This window comes from Copadichromis virginalis, linkage group LG8 (genome assembly GCF_057382275.1).
Source record: "Copadichromis virginalis isolate Kocher_CV1m ecotype Utaka linkage group LG8, C_Virginalis_male_GT1.1, whole genome shotgun sequence".
Classification (NCBI taxonomy): domain Eukaryota; kingdom Metazoa; phylum Chordata; class Actinopteri; order Cichliformes; family Cichlidae; genus Copadichromis; species Copadichromis virginalis.
Window position 1 is genome coordinate 29,251,823 of NC_140625.1, and position 14,900 is coordinate 29,266,722.

General features: G+C 41.0%; 1 protein-coding gene across 3 annotated transcripts; it reads left to right on the forward strand.

The window, feature by feature from the left end:
• The first annotated feature begins 1,088 nt into the window (after positions 1 to 1,088).
• Positions 1,089 to 11,298, forward strand: gprc5c (G protein-coupled receptor, class C, group 5, member C). 3 transcript variants are annotated; one of them, XM_085467006.1, is made up of 5 exons: positions 1,091 to 1,277; positions 3,864 to 4,871; positions 6,822 to 6,922; positions 8,611 to 8,737; positions 10,586 to 11,298. In XM_085467006.1, exons 1-4 carry the CDS (start codon positions 1,115 to 1,117, stop codon positions 8,701 to 8,703), a joined length of 1,365 nt encoding a protein of 454 aa, XP_085323132.1. In that variant the 5' UTR covers positions 1,091 to 1,114; the 3' UTR covers positions 8,704 to 8,737; positions 10,586 to 11,298. The 3 variants fall into 3 exon arrangements, with proteins under 3 accessions (XP_085323134.1, XP_085323132.1, XP_085323133.1); XM_085467007.1 differs by having other exon boundaries at positions 8,614 to 8,737; XM_085467008.1 differs by lacking the exon at positions 8,611 to 8,737 and having other exon boundaries at positions 1,089 to 1,277.
• The last annotated feature ends 3,602 nt before the right edge of the window (positions 11,299 to 14,900 follow it).

Below are 14,900 nucleotides of genomic sequence, written 5' to 3' on the forward strand. Positions count from 1 at the left end.
AGGACTGCATTCAGATTTTCTGCAAAGGAGATTGGAGGAGAGATTCTTAAAGATGATTTGTAGAAATAAACACTTGCAGGTGTTGGCGTCCTTCACCTGCTGCTGAATTCTTCGAATCCTCCACTAGATGTCTCTACACACCACTCACACGTTCAGGTAGCCCAGCTGTTCACTCAAAATGTCTGTTTATCATTATCAGTGGAAGAGTGACTTAAGAGCTGGTTGTGAGCAGAGCCACATAAAATGGCCTATACTGAGCCTCTGTGTGTGACCCTTACAGGGACGCTTTCAGTGGGGAAAATGTGGCAGTGTCCTGGAAGCTACCACCATAAAGCAATAAAACAGAAACTGTTCCCATGACTGAAGGCTGACGCTGAAATTGGCTGAGCTCACAGCTTCTGTGTGGAAGCCTTTCAGAGGAAACAAATAGAAACGGTGTCATTTAAGGTGTGAGGTACTCATACAGAACTGAGTAGCCTTTCACTGGAGAAAAACATGGTCATTACTGTGAAGGGGGCCACAAGTGAGAAAATACTTTTATTTTAGCTGTATTTTGTTGTTAAAAACTTTTGCAGAGTATGATAATGACTTCTATCAAGAGTCTAAATTTCTTTGCAAATGAGTTATTTATACAAAACAGTATTTACTCCTTTTTTCGCCTGTAGCTGCTGCTGCACATGCCCAGTGTGCCCTGCACTAATCTGCACGCATTTCTAACACCGAGGCCCGACTTCTGCCGTTTTTTAAAGTTTTTAAAATGTGCTTGATTTACAGGGCAGCTGTAGCCTTGACGCTACAACAGGAGTCAATAACATCCAGTGTGTTAGGATGTGATTCATTAATATTAAACAATATTTTAAAGACTGTTTGTGACCTGGTTTTACGGATATCTGTGCTTCAAGCTGTGTAACATGATACATAATATCCTAGAATATTTGATACAAATCAGATACTGCCGGGCCATAAACGCTTTAAGAAAATCATTCGTGGGTTATAAGTCTCCCGGAAGTGCGGGTAGGTCGCTGTAGTGTCCTTTGAAGTGATGAACAGCAGTGCGCGCGTGTGCGTCTCCGTGCGTGCTCGGAGAGACGAAGAGGGGAGAGGTGGAGAGGGGATGACTGTAGTCACACCGAGAGGAAAAGCTCGTGAAAGGATTCCTAAACTTGGGAGCGGTCGGATCAGCTGTGCCGCAGTTTGCTGCCCAACTATAGCGGCGCGTTCGCAGCAGGTGAAAACCAACGAGCCGCGCCCAGCAGAAATCTGCCGAGAACAGCCAGGTAGTTAAACTCCTCACAGCCATCACAGCCTTTATTCACGCTCACTGAAGCTTTACTGCCTGTTTCTGAGCTTTGCGTCAGATTGATTTCTGTGTATTTAGACAGAGAGAGCAGGGGATCGTTTATGGAAGACCGTTTGTGCCACTAAATTAACAACTAAAGAAAAGTTATTCACTGAAAACAATTCTATTAAAATAGATTTTAAATAGCTGTGTTTAGGGAGAAATCAACAGTTAGACACGTTAGCTCGTGCTTTCAAATACTTAAGTTATACATTGTTGTGTTTGATTGTACAGCTGAAAAGGAGGGGTAGAGAATATAAGAAAGATTCAGTTGCATAATGTAGAAAATCAGATTTAAGTAGAGTTCATCCCGAATTGCAGCATACTCTTCAGTTCATTTTCCTGATGGAAAACCCACTCCTGTGATCCCATGGGCTCACGATAAGGTTAGATATCAGTACGAGAAATACACGACAGAGTTATACCTAGACCTGAGGACAGGACCACAGCAAATAGATTAAAGTGCAGGGTGCAATATGTATTACCTTCAGCCGCAGTATTGTGTCTGGCACTTGGCTTGTAGTCATAGTAATGGTAAACTTGTCGTCCCATTTTAGTGTCACCTCTTAATTTTGACTCACTGAGTTATTCTTACTGTTATAAGTGGCTTCTTTCTTCATATAGACGTTTTTTAAAGCTACAGTGAATAGGATTAGTAGACTTCATTAAAAAGGCCATATAAGAGTTTAACCCTTGTGTTGTCCTCGGGTCAAAAATGACCCCTAGGTGAATGGCAAACAAGTATATGGGAATCCCGAGGACAACACAAGGTTAAAGGAGTAGAGGAGTATGAGTTTGGATGCTAGATTTTGTACCTGGAGTGTATGTTTTGTCTGTGCTGGTCAAAGTGTAGAAGCCCTATTGAGTCATCTGGAGGCGCACAAAGTAGGTTTTACCTGTGCGAGTTTGTGGTAAAGTAGCTAAACATATATCATAAGTTAGAGAAAACTGAAGAACCTTTTGACTCTTGAAAATCCACTTTACAGATTACATTTCTGTGGTTACATTTCCAGTTATTGCAACAATCAGATTCAATGTCTTGTATTAATTCAGGGATGTAGGCCGCATATACCCCACTTTGATCCTAAGTGGGTCGAACGGGTGAAAATCCACTTTCTGTGAGTGTGAAGGAACTTAACTTCACATTTAAACCCTGGGATATCTCAATATAAGAAAAATAAGTGCAATGTCAACAGTACGTCTCAGTTTGTCCACATGATAAAGAAATGCTGCTGAAAGAAATGAAAGAAACCTGTCAGCATGACTTAAATTCTTAAAATTAAAGCAGTTAATGTCCAGAATTACAAAAAGTCTGGTATCTCATTGTCCAGAATGGCCTGTTAGTATAAAGTTGGACAATTTTTCTAATTCACAGAAAAATAGAAAAAAATAGATATTTCTTTAGTATATAGTCAAAAAACAGGAACTTCTTTGTTATTTGATTGTTTTTACTTTATTGCTGTAGTATGAAAAAGATGTCACATTTATGAAAATAAAGGTAAAATCCCAAAATGTATGCCCCTCTTCACATTTTCCAAAGATAGCCATCAGACTGTGTTGGAGTCTTTGCCAGGCCGACTCTGGCAAGACATCATTTGACATTCTCTAAAGTTTCACCGGCACAAAAATCCTCAAAAAAGGCCTAAAAAGTTTAGAAAACCAAAGTATTGAAATTGAAGATGTGCCTTAAATATGCTTATAATATTTCCCCTGGCAACAGTTACAAAAAACAACTCAACAAATATTAAAATGAACGGTCTAAGAACTTTGTTTGATCGGTGGTCACGCCCTGAAACTGGGAGTAAATGTATTAGTTAATTCTGTCTGTTTGAGGAGTGACAGAGTGGAGGACATGTAGAAAAAGAATATATTTGCCTCTTTGTTCCAGAAAGATCCGTCTTCCTGATTGAGTAACAGAAGGTCAGAAAGACCGAATGTCCGCACGCCGCATCTATCGATTTGACTCAGAGACCGTCCTCAGTTTGGTGTAATTGGATCTGATAGGGACGAAAAGAAACAGCCAGACGAGGCAGAAAGACAAAACCAGGATTGCAGAGATGTTTATTCACAAAACAGATGCTCAGATTTTATGTAATTCAGCAGAAAACACTAAAAAGCAAAACCTTTGGATTTGAGTTGACCAGAGTTTTAGCAGGTGAGCCTCAGGTTCAACGCACTTTTTCCTCACTGTTGTGTAAATGTGCAGAAACAATGTCTGTTGACAGATGTGTTAATCATTAACATTAGAGTTGGGAAAAAGCCCAGCAGTGACATTCCTCCCACATTTTTGGAGTGTGACTGCAGATCCCTGATTCTCTGAAGCTCTAAATAAAAGCAAAGCACCTTTTTATAGAACGTTTTCCAGGATAACATGACGACGTTGACTCATGCAAGTGTGATATTTGCTCAGCTGGGTGTAGACAACTGTATCCTAATGTAGCTTTGGTGACGTGGTTTAGCTCTTTGTTCAAATCTGTCCCTATCGTGTCTCTCCCAGACATTCCCTGTTTGTCCATCTGAACAGGTGCTGCTAGAGTCCCAGAGCAACTCCCAGGCTCCATGGCCAGCAACAGTACTCCTAAGGGCTGCGGCCCAAACGTGGATTCCATTTATTACAATCTGTGTAGCACTGAAGCTGCATGGGGCATCGTGCTGGAGGCCTTAGCGGCAGCTGGCATCGTCTTCTCCTTCGTGCTCTTCATCTCGCTGCTGGCCAGCCTGCCCTTCCATAAAGACTACAACCGCAAGAGCTCGGTAGCTCTTCACGCCTTCTTCCTGATCTGCACTGCTGGTCTCTTCTGCCTAACCTTTGCCTTCATCGTGGGAGAGAACTTCTCCACATGTGCTTCACGGAGGTTCCTCTTTGGGGTGCTGTTCAGCGGCTGCTTCGCCTCCCAGCTGATGCAGTGTGTGAGGCTGAACATCCTGGCCAGACGAAACAGCGGGCCTCGAGTTTGGGTCTTGTGTCTTGGGGCGTTGGGGCTGTGGCTGGTGGAGGTGATCATCAACACAGAATGGCTGATAATTACAATTGTGCCTTCCAACACCACAGCTCAAACTAGCAAAGCTATAGCCGTGCCTTGTGACATTGCTAACGAGGACTTTGTCATGGCGCTCATCTACGTGATGGTGCTGATCCTGGCTGTGGTGGTGGCGAGTCTGACCATCATGATGGGCAAACACGCACAGTGGAAGAAGGAAGGCGCTTGCATCCTTGTGACAAGCCTCTTTTCAGTGGGTATTTGGGTGGCGTGGATCGTCATGTACGTGTATGGGAATGGGAAAACCGGGGGTCCAACGTGGGATGACCCAACCTTAGCCATCGCTTTGGTAGCAAACGCCTGGGTCTTCATTATCATGTACACCATTCCTGACGTCTGCTGTCTGAACAGTGACGATGAGAGTCAACAAGACTACACAGAAGATCTTTGCCAAAACCAAGGAGTCGGATACGAGACGATCCTGAAGGGACAATCCTCCCAGAATGTGTATGTGGAAAATAAGGCTTTCTCCATGGACGAGTCCAACCAAGGTATGTAGCTTAGCCTTGGAGCTGCTGTAGAAAACCTTCAAACAAGCAACTTCACAAGTACGCTTAACTTTGAAGGGTTTTTTCAACTGTTATAAAGGGATTGTAACATCGTCATGAGTCTTTATGGCTTCACAATTTTGCACCTTGTCCAAAATAGACCTTCAGATAGGACGCCTGAATCCGCAAAGGCATCATTTAAAAGGGTCCCAGGACAAATAGACCCAAAGCTGATTACAGTGGTCAAAATGACAACCAGTCAAAGGACCTAAAATTAGATGATGAACACAAGACTGAGCATAATTTTGACAAGGGGGATTATAAGAGTATAAAAAATGAGTACATAAATGTTAAAACCAACACGTGAGATCAGTTCTCCAAGTGCTTAAGACTGTTTAAAATACAGTTTACAGATTTTTTTATGGATGTTTCGGTGATTTTTTACTGAATAGATGAATTCATGAATGACTCAATGTCACATTTTTACAAACTTACAATTCTCAAACTTAAAGCTAGTCTAAAGTTTAAAAATCATGTTTTGGAATTTATAAGCTATGATTGGGTAAACCTGTGGATCTCACATCAAGGCCAGTTTAAGGCAAACAAGAAAAACACTAAAAATCATTTGGATTTGGGCAATACATGAATTCATCGATTCATCTTCTCTCCTTTGTGAAAGAGATAAAGACTATAAGCTGGGGTGATTTTGTCCTTGTAATTTCCAAGAAGAAATGTTGTGTTGCCTCGAGGTATTCAGTGTTATTTGTTTCATCAAAGCAAAGTGGAGCTGATGTTTCTGGTGGTAGTTTAGCTCCGTCTTTTATTTCCTTGAATATGATGCAATAACATTTACATAGCAGCAATAAAACCAAATCAAATATTCCTGATTTTCCTGCAGCAGCCATATACAATATGACCGTGAAATAAAAGTTCTTCAGAGCAGCTACGCTCGGTTTGTTTCCTAAAGGCAAACATTTCCCCGGTCATCTATTTGTCTGCAAACCGAACGGTGTCTGAGCTCTTCAGTGCATTCACCCTGACACGTTTTCAGACAATAGCCATCCTTATGAGGTTCGCTTTAGTGTTATTACAAACTCTGCCTCTCACGATGACCTTGCGCTGATGAATGAATGTTTTCTAGCCCTCGAAAACACAAGAACAAACAAAATATGCAGCAAAATGTCCTGAAAGGTTGTTTTCTGTCCACATGATGACACCACAGAATCTGATCTGCTGATCTGAGCTCAGTCCAAAGGATCAGAGCAGTAAGTCTGATAGTTATCACGGATCGCTAATGGAAGATGGTTCTTTGTAGCAAGGATGGTGATGTGCCTCTGCTTATAAGCTGTAAGGGACTTTTTTGTATTATTAGGTAGCTGTGATGTAGAGGTAGAAAGAGTAGCTTTGGCTTTGTGCTATTCTATTGTAAGGAAAATATGTTACTATACAGATAAGCACAATGTGTAAGAATGCAGAGGAGGTTCTGCCTCTTACATTTTTCCTGATTAGCACAGACTAATGTGTGTCATAAAAAGTCTCAGAATTTGCTTTGAGCACATTTGACTGTAATCATTAACTTACATTAAGTCTTACAGTATGACTAAACTGCCATTAACTGAATATCATCATTCCCACCTAAAATTTTACCTTCTGAATCATTCTTGTTAATAAGTGTCTGACTGCATCTGTGAATGCTGTATCACTCCCACTAGAATCATTACGCCATCTGTTTGCGCTGTCTCCACGGCGACAAAGGTGTGGCAACTGTTTAATATGGGGGTTAGTTATATAGTGCCATCTCTGCAGGGCACTTTGTAAAAGATGGAGGGCAGGCAGGTTGTAATATGAAGATGAAGGGGATTATTGCCAGGTAGCACTTAAGAGGGCCACAGATATCACACACTGATTGTTGGGTGATTAAAAGATTTATTTTCTTATATCTGTTCATCACAGATTCCAAGCCCGTGTCTCCATACAGCGGCTACACCGGTCAGATGCGTAACTCGGTGTACCAGCCCACTGAGCTGGCTCTCATCAGCAAAGGAGTTGGAAATGTGAGTATAAAAGTGATACATTCACAGAAAAACACATTTGAATATGACCACTCCACTCGCACACATACCTGTCCCCTGCACTAGGCAAATTTTTATGGAAATAAGTGGTGACAGTAACCTTTTACAGAGCGTGAAAACCTCATCAACACCATATACACATAACACCAGCAACCATCACTTCCAAGGTACTTTAGTCCATATTTGCATTTTAATTAACAACAGGCAAAGGAAAATGGGAGAATGAATAAAGCAGGTGGACATTTAAAAGTTGTCAGGAGCACGTGTGGCCTAAATCACAGCTTTAATTCTAATGTCACAGATGCCAGGGGTTAAACATCCAGCTGGAGGCGTTTCCTCGGGTTCTAGAAAAAAGTGCATTATATAATGGCATGTATTTTGTAAATTATGCGCACCGTTAGTGTCTGTAAAAACCACAACACCAGGTACGCTTTAGGGTTGAGCCAACCTTGTGACTAAAGAGCACTTGTTCTTCTTAGAAAAGCAAAAGCGCAGAGGTCACATGGGAAGATTTTCAACTTCTGACCACAGTCTGTATATAAATGAGAGATTTACCCAACTCAGTAATAATTTAGACCCACCTTAAACTAAACTGTAGTAATAAGGACACAAAATAAACATCCAGTCAGCTTGTGAGGCCTGAAACTACTGACTAATATCACAAACTCTTTAAAAATGGTGCAATGAGGTCACAGATTAAAGTAACTGAACGAGCTAACGTTGTCCACCATATTGCATGTGATATAACCCCCGGTTGCTAGTGAAATGTTTATTCGCCGGCTGGTTGGCAGTAGTTGGAGGTTTCTGGCTGTCAGTGGATGAAATCTGTTGCACCAGAAACCTCCTTGAGACTGATTTTGTTGCCAGTAGTTTTTCTAGGCAATCATTTTCTGCTCTCAGTCCCCAGCAACCAATCACAACAATCTCATGGAATGCTCATTTTTCCTACTACCTTTGGTTACTAGATGGTCGTGGATCGGTCTGTAGGCCTGTTTGCCTGTTTGCATGGGCACAATCAGATTTCCCCACGCTGGTGCTGTTCCTATGTCATCATAACAGTTTTGGTCCAGGATCAACGTTGCAACTGACCAATCACATTGGCTGAGCAGTTAGCATTAGCAAAGAAGTTAACTGTTAAAAACTTTCTAACATGACTAATATCAATTTGGCTAACAGCAAATCTAACTTGATGAAATATTTATTATACTCCCTTAATGACTTTGTATACAAGGTCACCATTCAAATGCATTTTGAGTGTAGTATCAGTGCAGTCAGGGTTTATTTAGTGGAAAACACAGAGTTCCCAGTTAACTCAAAATCCTGGCAGCTATCTAATTAGTTAATGCTACAGTTGTACATGCAGAAATCATATCCTGAAAGGTTTTAGTATATTTTTCCTTTCTGTGCCGCTTCCTTTGCAAGCAAGTCAGCTCTGTCATACTTTTTCAAATGTCCGGTACCTGCTGCGGAAATATCTCAAGAGTTAGTATGCGATTTCTGTGAAAAGTTTTTTAAAAATGTTTTTAAATGCAGTGAACCACCAAAGGCATGACGGTTATGTTTCATGTAAAAGCTTTATGAAGTCATTTGAATTCAAGCAGGCAGTTGTGAACACACTTCGTCCCTATTCTTGGATGTTTTTGTCACGGCTTTGTTATGACTTCACACAGCAGCAGCTACCAGACCCGTCCTTTGACATCTTCATTCCCAGAGCTTCCATTGGCTCTGCGGCCAACAGCGGGAGCAGCACACCGTCAACATAAAAGGAGACCGGGAACACAGCACGCACACACAAGTGTAGGTCGAAAGCAGCTGACTCGCCTCCTTCGTCACTCTGCAGTTCTCCTCTTTATCACCTGCTTGACTCCAGATGCTTTTCTCTTCGTGGCCTCTGCTCATTTCCGACCTCTCAGGTCCTGCTGTATCCATAGCAACTTCTTCTACAGGTTGACTATGAATCACTTCTTTGTCTGGATTTTTTTTTCTTATCTTGCGCCGTTCACTCTCTATAGGCCTTGTGTCTGCCTCTTCTGTGCATATGCTCCTGGACTGAGCGCACTCTGTACTTCTTGTGTCATTCCTCTGGGAAATAATCAAAGAAAAAGATGTTGATGAAAAAGGTAGTGCTTGATTTGGGGGACTGGTTTTCACTGCTTGTCATTTATCTTAAAAAAAAAGTGAAATTCTTGCCTAAAGGCTTTAAAGGTGTCTCTGAAATGTGTGCAGCTCTCTCATTCATGGAGGAAGGCAGCTAATGTTTCTATGTTCATGGGCTACAAAAACGCAAAATTAGACTTTTCGTTGTCACCTTTATTTAATATAATTGCATTAGTTAATGTAGAGATTGACTTAAAGATGCTAAAATATGCATTTAGACTTTTTCAGGAGTGCTTAGGATTTCTTTGCAGGAAGTCATGATATCTATATGCAGGTGGGACTGTGAGCGTGTCATTAGAAGTGTTGCTGGTTTGTTTTGGTTTTTAGATTTGCAAAGAAAAACAGCCACGCACGTGCTGCCATGTTTTAAGTAAAACATGAGCATGTGAGTGGTTTCCAGTCAGTTTGTTATTTTTAAGTTTCTATAAATATTTCTTTAGTTTTTCAACATCCAGTCAGGTTCAGGTTAGTTTGTATCCGTAGGTTTTTTTTAGACCTTTATAAAAGTTGTTTTATTTGCAAGTTCTACAAGTAACCCTAAAAATGTAACTTGAATAAGTTTCTGTTCTTTACAAAGTGTGACGACAAACGAAAGAACAAAACAGATTCAATAAATGCAAAACAGATAAGATGCAGTTCTGTCAGCGTGGCTATAAAAAGTGATCATTTTTATAGAAGTAATAACTCTTAATGTAGTGATAAACATAAAAAAGCTCTTGTTATGAGAGTAATGTCTAAGTTCGTTTTTATCATGCTCAGCTTTTATACTTGTGGGGATTTTTTGTTTGTTTATTTGTTTGTTGTTGTGGAGGGGTTTTTTTTTGGGGGGGGGGGGGGGGGTTACCTTATGTCTAAATTTTATTTTGCCATGTGTATTAGATTTTATTGCTACTATTTTTCTTGTGTTATTGTAAGGTGACCTTGAGGGTCTTAGAGGTGCCTATAAATAAAATGTATTATTATTATTATTATTATTATTATTATTATTATTAGTAGTAGTAGTAGTAGTAGTAGTAGTAGTAGTAGTAGTAGTAGTAGTATTATAATAATTCAGACAGTTATTTTACACCAAATGGGATAGGTAAATAAACCCTACAAGACAGTGTGTGAAAAGCAAAGGTAAACACAAAACAGTCCTGTGAAACTTTGAGACACACAAATGTAGCTGTTGTTCAATTTTTATTAGCTTTAGGACGAGCTCGGTTTCAGCGATGGTGGCAGAGCAATATAGGAGGTGTGCAAATGTCAATGCAAAAGGAAATGGTTGTCGGTTCCACTGACTAATACTCTTACATTATGTAAAAGAATAAGCAAACAAAACAGTAATAAACCCACAAAGGGTGCAAAAGGGAAACTAGGGAGTGGCTGCCAGTGATCATGTAACTCATGCTGATGATATCCTCCATTAGTGAGCAAGCTGAACACTTTTGAATCCTTCAGAGGGTATATAACACCAAAAAACAAGTAATTTCTTTCTTATTTTTGCAGGGGCATGGTCTGCAGAGGACATCCCAGTGGTGAACGTGCCTCAGCTCGCCAGACCCCATCAGAGTAACTTCGGTTCACATTTTCTCGGTTATACTTGCTGACCTTTTGTTTTCTATTGTTTGTGGTTCCCTAAGCTGGTCCTAAGAGGAACCTTCATCCCCAGTACATGGAGATGAATGGGAGGTCATCCCACTGAGGAACAGATAAACCTCCCATTGACTGATTTATTATGTTCCCCTGGGTATCAGACAGTCAAGAGCTTCATTTGAAAGTCAAAGCACGGAATGAAGCTGCGGCTTTGCTGCAGAACAAAAACTTGTGCAGTGCTCGGCTTTTTCTGACAGGGAAGCGCGAGCTCAAACACACAGATGAAAGTCACGTAACTGATGCCACAAAAACTGGGAAATGTTTCAAGTGTCTTTGACTCAACATTATTTTCAATTTACGCATTAAAGTTAGATTGCATTCACTTAGATTAGAAGGATATTTTGCACAGTTAAATGTAATTATTGAAGTCATGTTTTTGAGCCCGGGTTGTGATTATTGTTGATAACCACAAAGTTAACACATGAAATGAAGTTTTTGAATTAATTTAAATGTACAATGCTCTCAGTGAGTCATGATGCACGAATGTACTGGATAAATGTATATATGTAATACTGTCTAAAGCACTGCTGTGCCATTTAATTATGTTCAATACATGTTACACTGGAGAGACCTGCCTGTGGTTAGCCTGTTTTGCTAGCTTATTATTAATCAGTATATTTCCTCATAGAAGACTTTTTTTCATATCTGAAAAATCAACTTTTCTGTCAGTATTTCTTTGGATAAAATTAAAAAAAAATCTAATTCATTTGAGCAAAAACTGAAAAAAAATTTATATATATATATATATATATATATATATATATATATATATATATATATATATATATATATATATATATATAATTTTTTTTTTAATTCTTGAAGGAAGTTTATCATAGAGTTGAATGTTGTAAATGTAACTATAAGAACTGCTATTGTATGAGCAAAATTGGTACTGCCAGCAGAGAGGGGACGTTATTTAACTATGTGGGTGTTAATGACCAGAATCTGCCATTATATCTTTTACAATTTAGCTTTCAGTTACCTTTACTAATAGTCTTATGCATTCTTTGTTGTACAGTAGTCGTCCTATAAAATGTCATATACCATAAAGTGAACTCTACTCCACTGAAATCTGTAGTGCCTGTTGTTTTGGTGAGTGTTCCCATATCCCTTTCACAAAAGCTTGAGCTCAAGCAGTCCAGCTGCTTTTTTTGGTTGTTTTTGCAGCTCACATTAACAAGTGGATAATCTTCAATGATTTATCATCTTAACGCATACGTTTTCTCTCACTAACTGTCATGTGACGGCTGTGTGCAGGCAGGCATGGTGGACCCAAAATGTAGACTCACGGAAACAAAACGTGAACTCAAAACAGCTTTAATGCTGAACTCAGAAGGGTAACAAAACTAGGAATACAAAATAAGCTTACGCAGACGAAACACAGCAAGACGAGGGTAGATCACAACACCAACAAACTGAAACACGGGGCTTAAATACACAGAGGAGCAATCAGGGAATGGGCAACAGGAGGGAAACACAGCTGGGCAAATCAGGCCTAACGAGACAAAGGAAGCAAAACCAGACGCATTTACATGAGAGATGGACTTTCAAAGTAAAACAGGAAACATAACACAGACTGAACTTACAGACACAGAGCAGACAGGGGAGACAGCAACTAAGGATGACACAGAGACATAAACCATAAGACAGAACTCCAACAAAGAAACCAAAGACTAGAAATGATAAATAATATAATAAACTCAAAACATCCTAACACTAACCACCTTGACCAGCATGTGATGTGGAGGAATTATTGTGCAGGATCAGGAACTCCTTTGGAACATTAACCAAGAAAATGTGTGGCTGAATAAACGAGCCAAGTTGAAGCCGTGGAGGCTGCATCAGCATTATAACATTAGCATATATGAGAAACAATTTGGTTGACTCATTGCAGTAAGTTTAGCTGTTTTACTAATACACCACCTTTATTTTTCACTAATATTTTTAATCCCTGGATGTGGATGCGACACTGATCTATGGTGGTGAAGAGAAGGCTGAGCGTAAAAGCAACCCATGTTTAATTCAGTACGATTGTATTTACTTCGTGTCAAATTACAGCAACAGTTACCTCGAGGAACTTTATATTGTAAGTTAAAAACCACCTACATGAGCTGTAGGTAGTGACGAAAAGAATGAGATCATGGATAGTAATGGCACAAATGGGCTTCCTCTGAAGGGTGGCTCTCCCTTAGCTATAGGGTGAGGAGTTTAGTCATTTGGGAGGGATCCGAGTAGATCAGGGGTCCCCAATCCCAGTCCATGAGGGCCGGTGTCCCTGCAGGTTTTAACTCTCACCCTGGATCAACGCACCTGAATCATATGATTAGCTCATTACCAGGCCTCTGGAGAACTTCAAGACATGTTGAGACTGTAATTTATCCATTTAAATCAGCTGTATCAAGGACACATCTAAAAACTTTTTTTTTTCTTTTTTTTTTTTTTTTTTGCCTGTCCCGTTTGGCTCTTTTGCCATCAGAATTGTTGTCTGAAGGCAAAGAAAGATGCCCAACGGATTTACTTTACCAAACTGACCATCCCAGCCTTGCCGTAATGGTCCATTTGATTCACCTTTTATTGTTCATTTTATTTTCACTTACTGAATACAGGACAGACTTGACTGGGGGAAAGAAGGGGAGAAAGAAAGAGGGAAAGAGAAACAGCTGAGAAGAGGGACGGGGGAGAAGGGCAAAAGACAAAAACCAACAGAACGGGCAGAAAAAAAAGAAGAAGAAAAAATTGCATATATCAATCACCTGGATCACCTGCTGAGAAAGAAAAAAGAAAGCAAGCAGAAGAGAACAAGAGTAATAGAATAAACAACATCACAATGATATATGGGAATATGACAGTAAATACTAAATATTAAACATTATTGTGCAGCACATAAGATCAACAGAACACAGTGTGCTTTGAGGTAGGAGCCAAAAAGGGTGTAGTTTGTGGGTCTGATCACCCGTGTGTACACCTGTGAGCATGGACGCGCTTGTTTGTTTTTTTTTTAAATTTATAAAAGGTTCCTTCATGTAATGATCTGCTAGAGGGTGTGGGGGGGCACAGCCCCGTCCTCCAGGGCATGAAGCAGGTATGGAGGAGATCAAAACTCCAGACATCCAGAGGCCCCCAGAACACAAGAGACCAAGGAAGACCAACAGAGGGGCAGCCACGCCACTGTCCCAGAAAGAACTGAGGAGAGTCCCAGATGAGGGCTCACTCAGCAGCCGCGGAGCAGAAGCCAGGGGGAGTTGCAGTGACGTGCCCGTGAGCTCTGCCGGCAGCCAGCCGTGCCTGAGTGACCGAGCCCCAGGCCGAGAGGCCGGGGGCACCCCACCTCCGAAGTGGCCCGAGCGAGCCCCAGGCTCCAGGCCCCGATAAGCGGCCGCCAAGGAGTGAGCCGGTGTGTACCTGGACGCCCATCCCCGGACACAAAGAACCACCAACGCACCGATGTCTGAGGGAGTCCGCCACTGGCAGGGGAAGTGGTGGTAGGGGGAGATAGGCCTCCATACCTTGGAGGGCCTAAGATGTCCCCAGAGAGGTGGCGCCTGACACCCAACCTGACATATAGACACAGAAATACAGGCACACACAGATACAAACATCCATTCCCACCCTCATGCTCTCATATGCACTTATTCCACACTCAACCAACGTGGAGAACACTCAACCAACGTGGAGAGACACATCTAAAACCTGCAGGGACATCGGCCCTTGTGGACTGGGATTGGGGACCCCTGGAGTAGATCCACTACTCCTTAACATCAAAAGAAGCCAGCTGAGATCATTTTCCATTTGACCAGGATGCTTCTTGGACTTCTCCTAGGTGAGGTGTTCCAGGCATGTCCTGGAAGGAAAAGTCGCCAGGATAGGATATACTGGAGATCTCCCGGATGGCCTGAGATCACCTTGGTGTTCACCTGGATGAAATTCAGATACATGCTAGAAAATTGATGGATAGATTTTTGATTTAAAGTTTCTACATTTTATTGTCATTTTGTCATCGTCTTTGCTTGTCTTTCTATGAAAGTCACCACATTCCACTAGTGTGAAGAACTGCTACATTGATGCAACGGTCAAAGTTCAGTAACAATAACAGTGAGATTTAATGATGTGAACAATGTGCCAGAACTATCTACAATATATTCACAGAATAGGGGGTTATATGAGT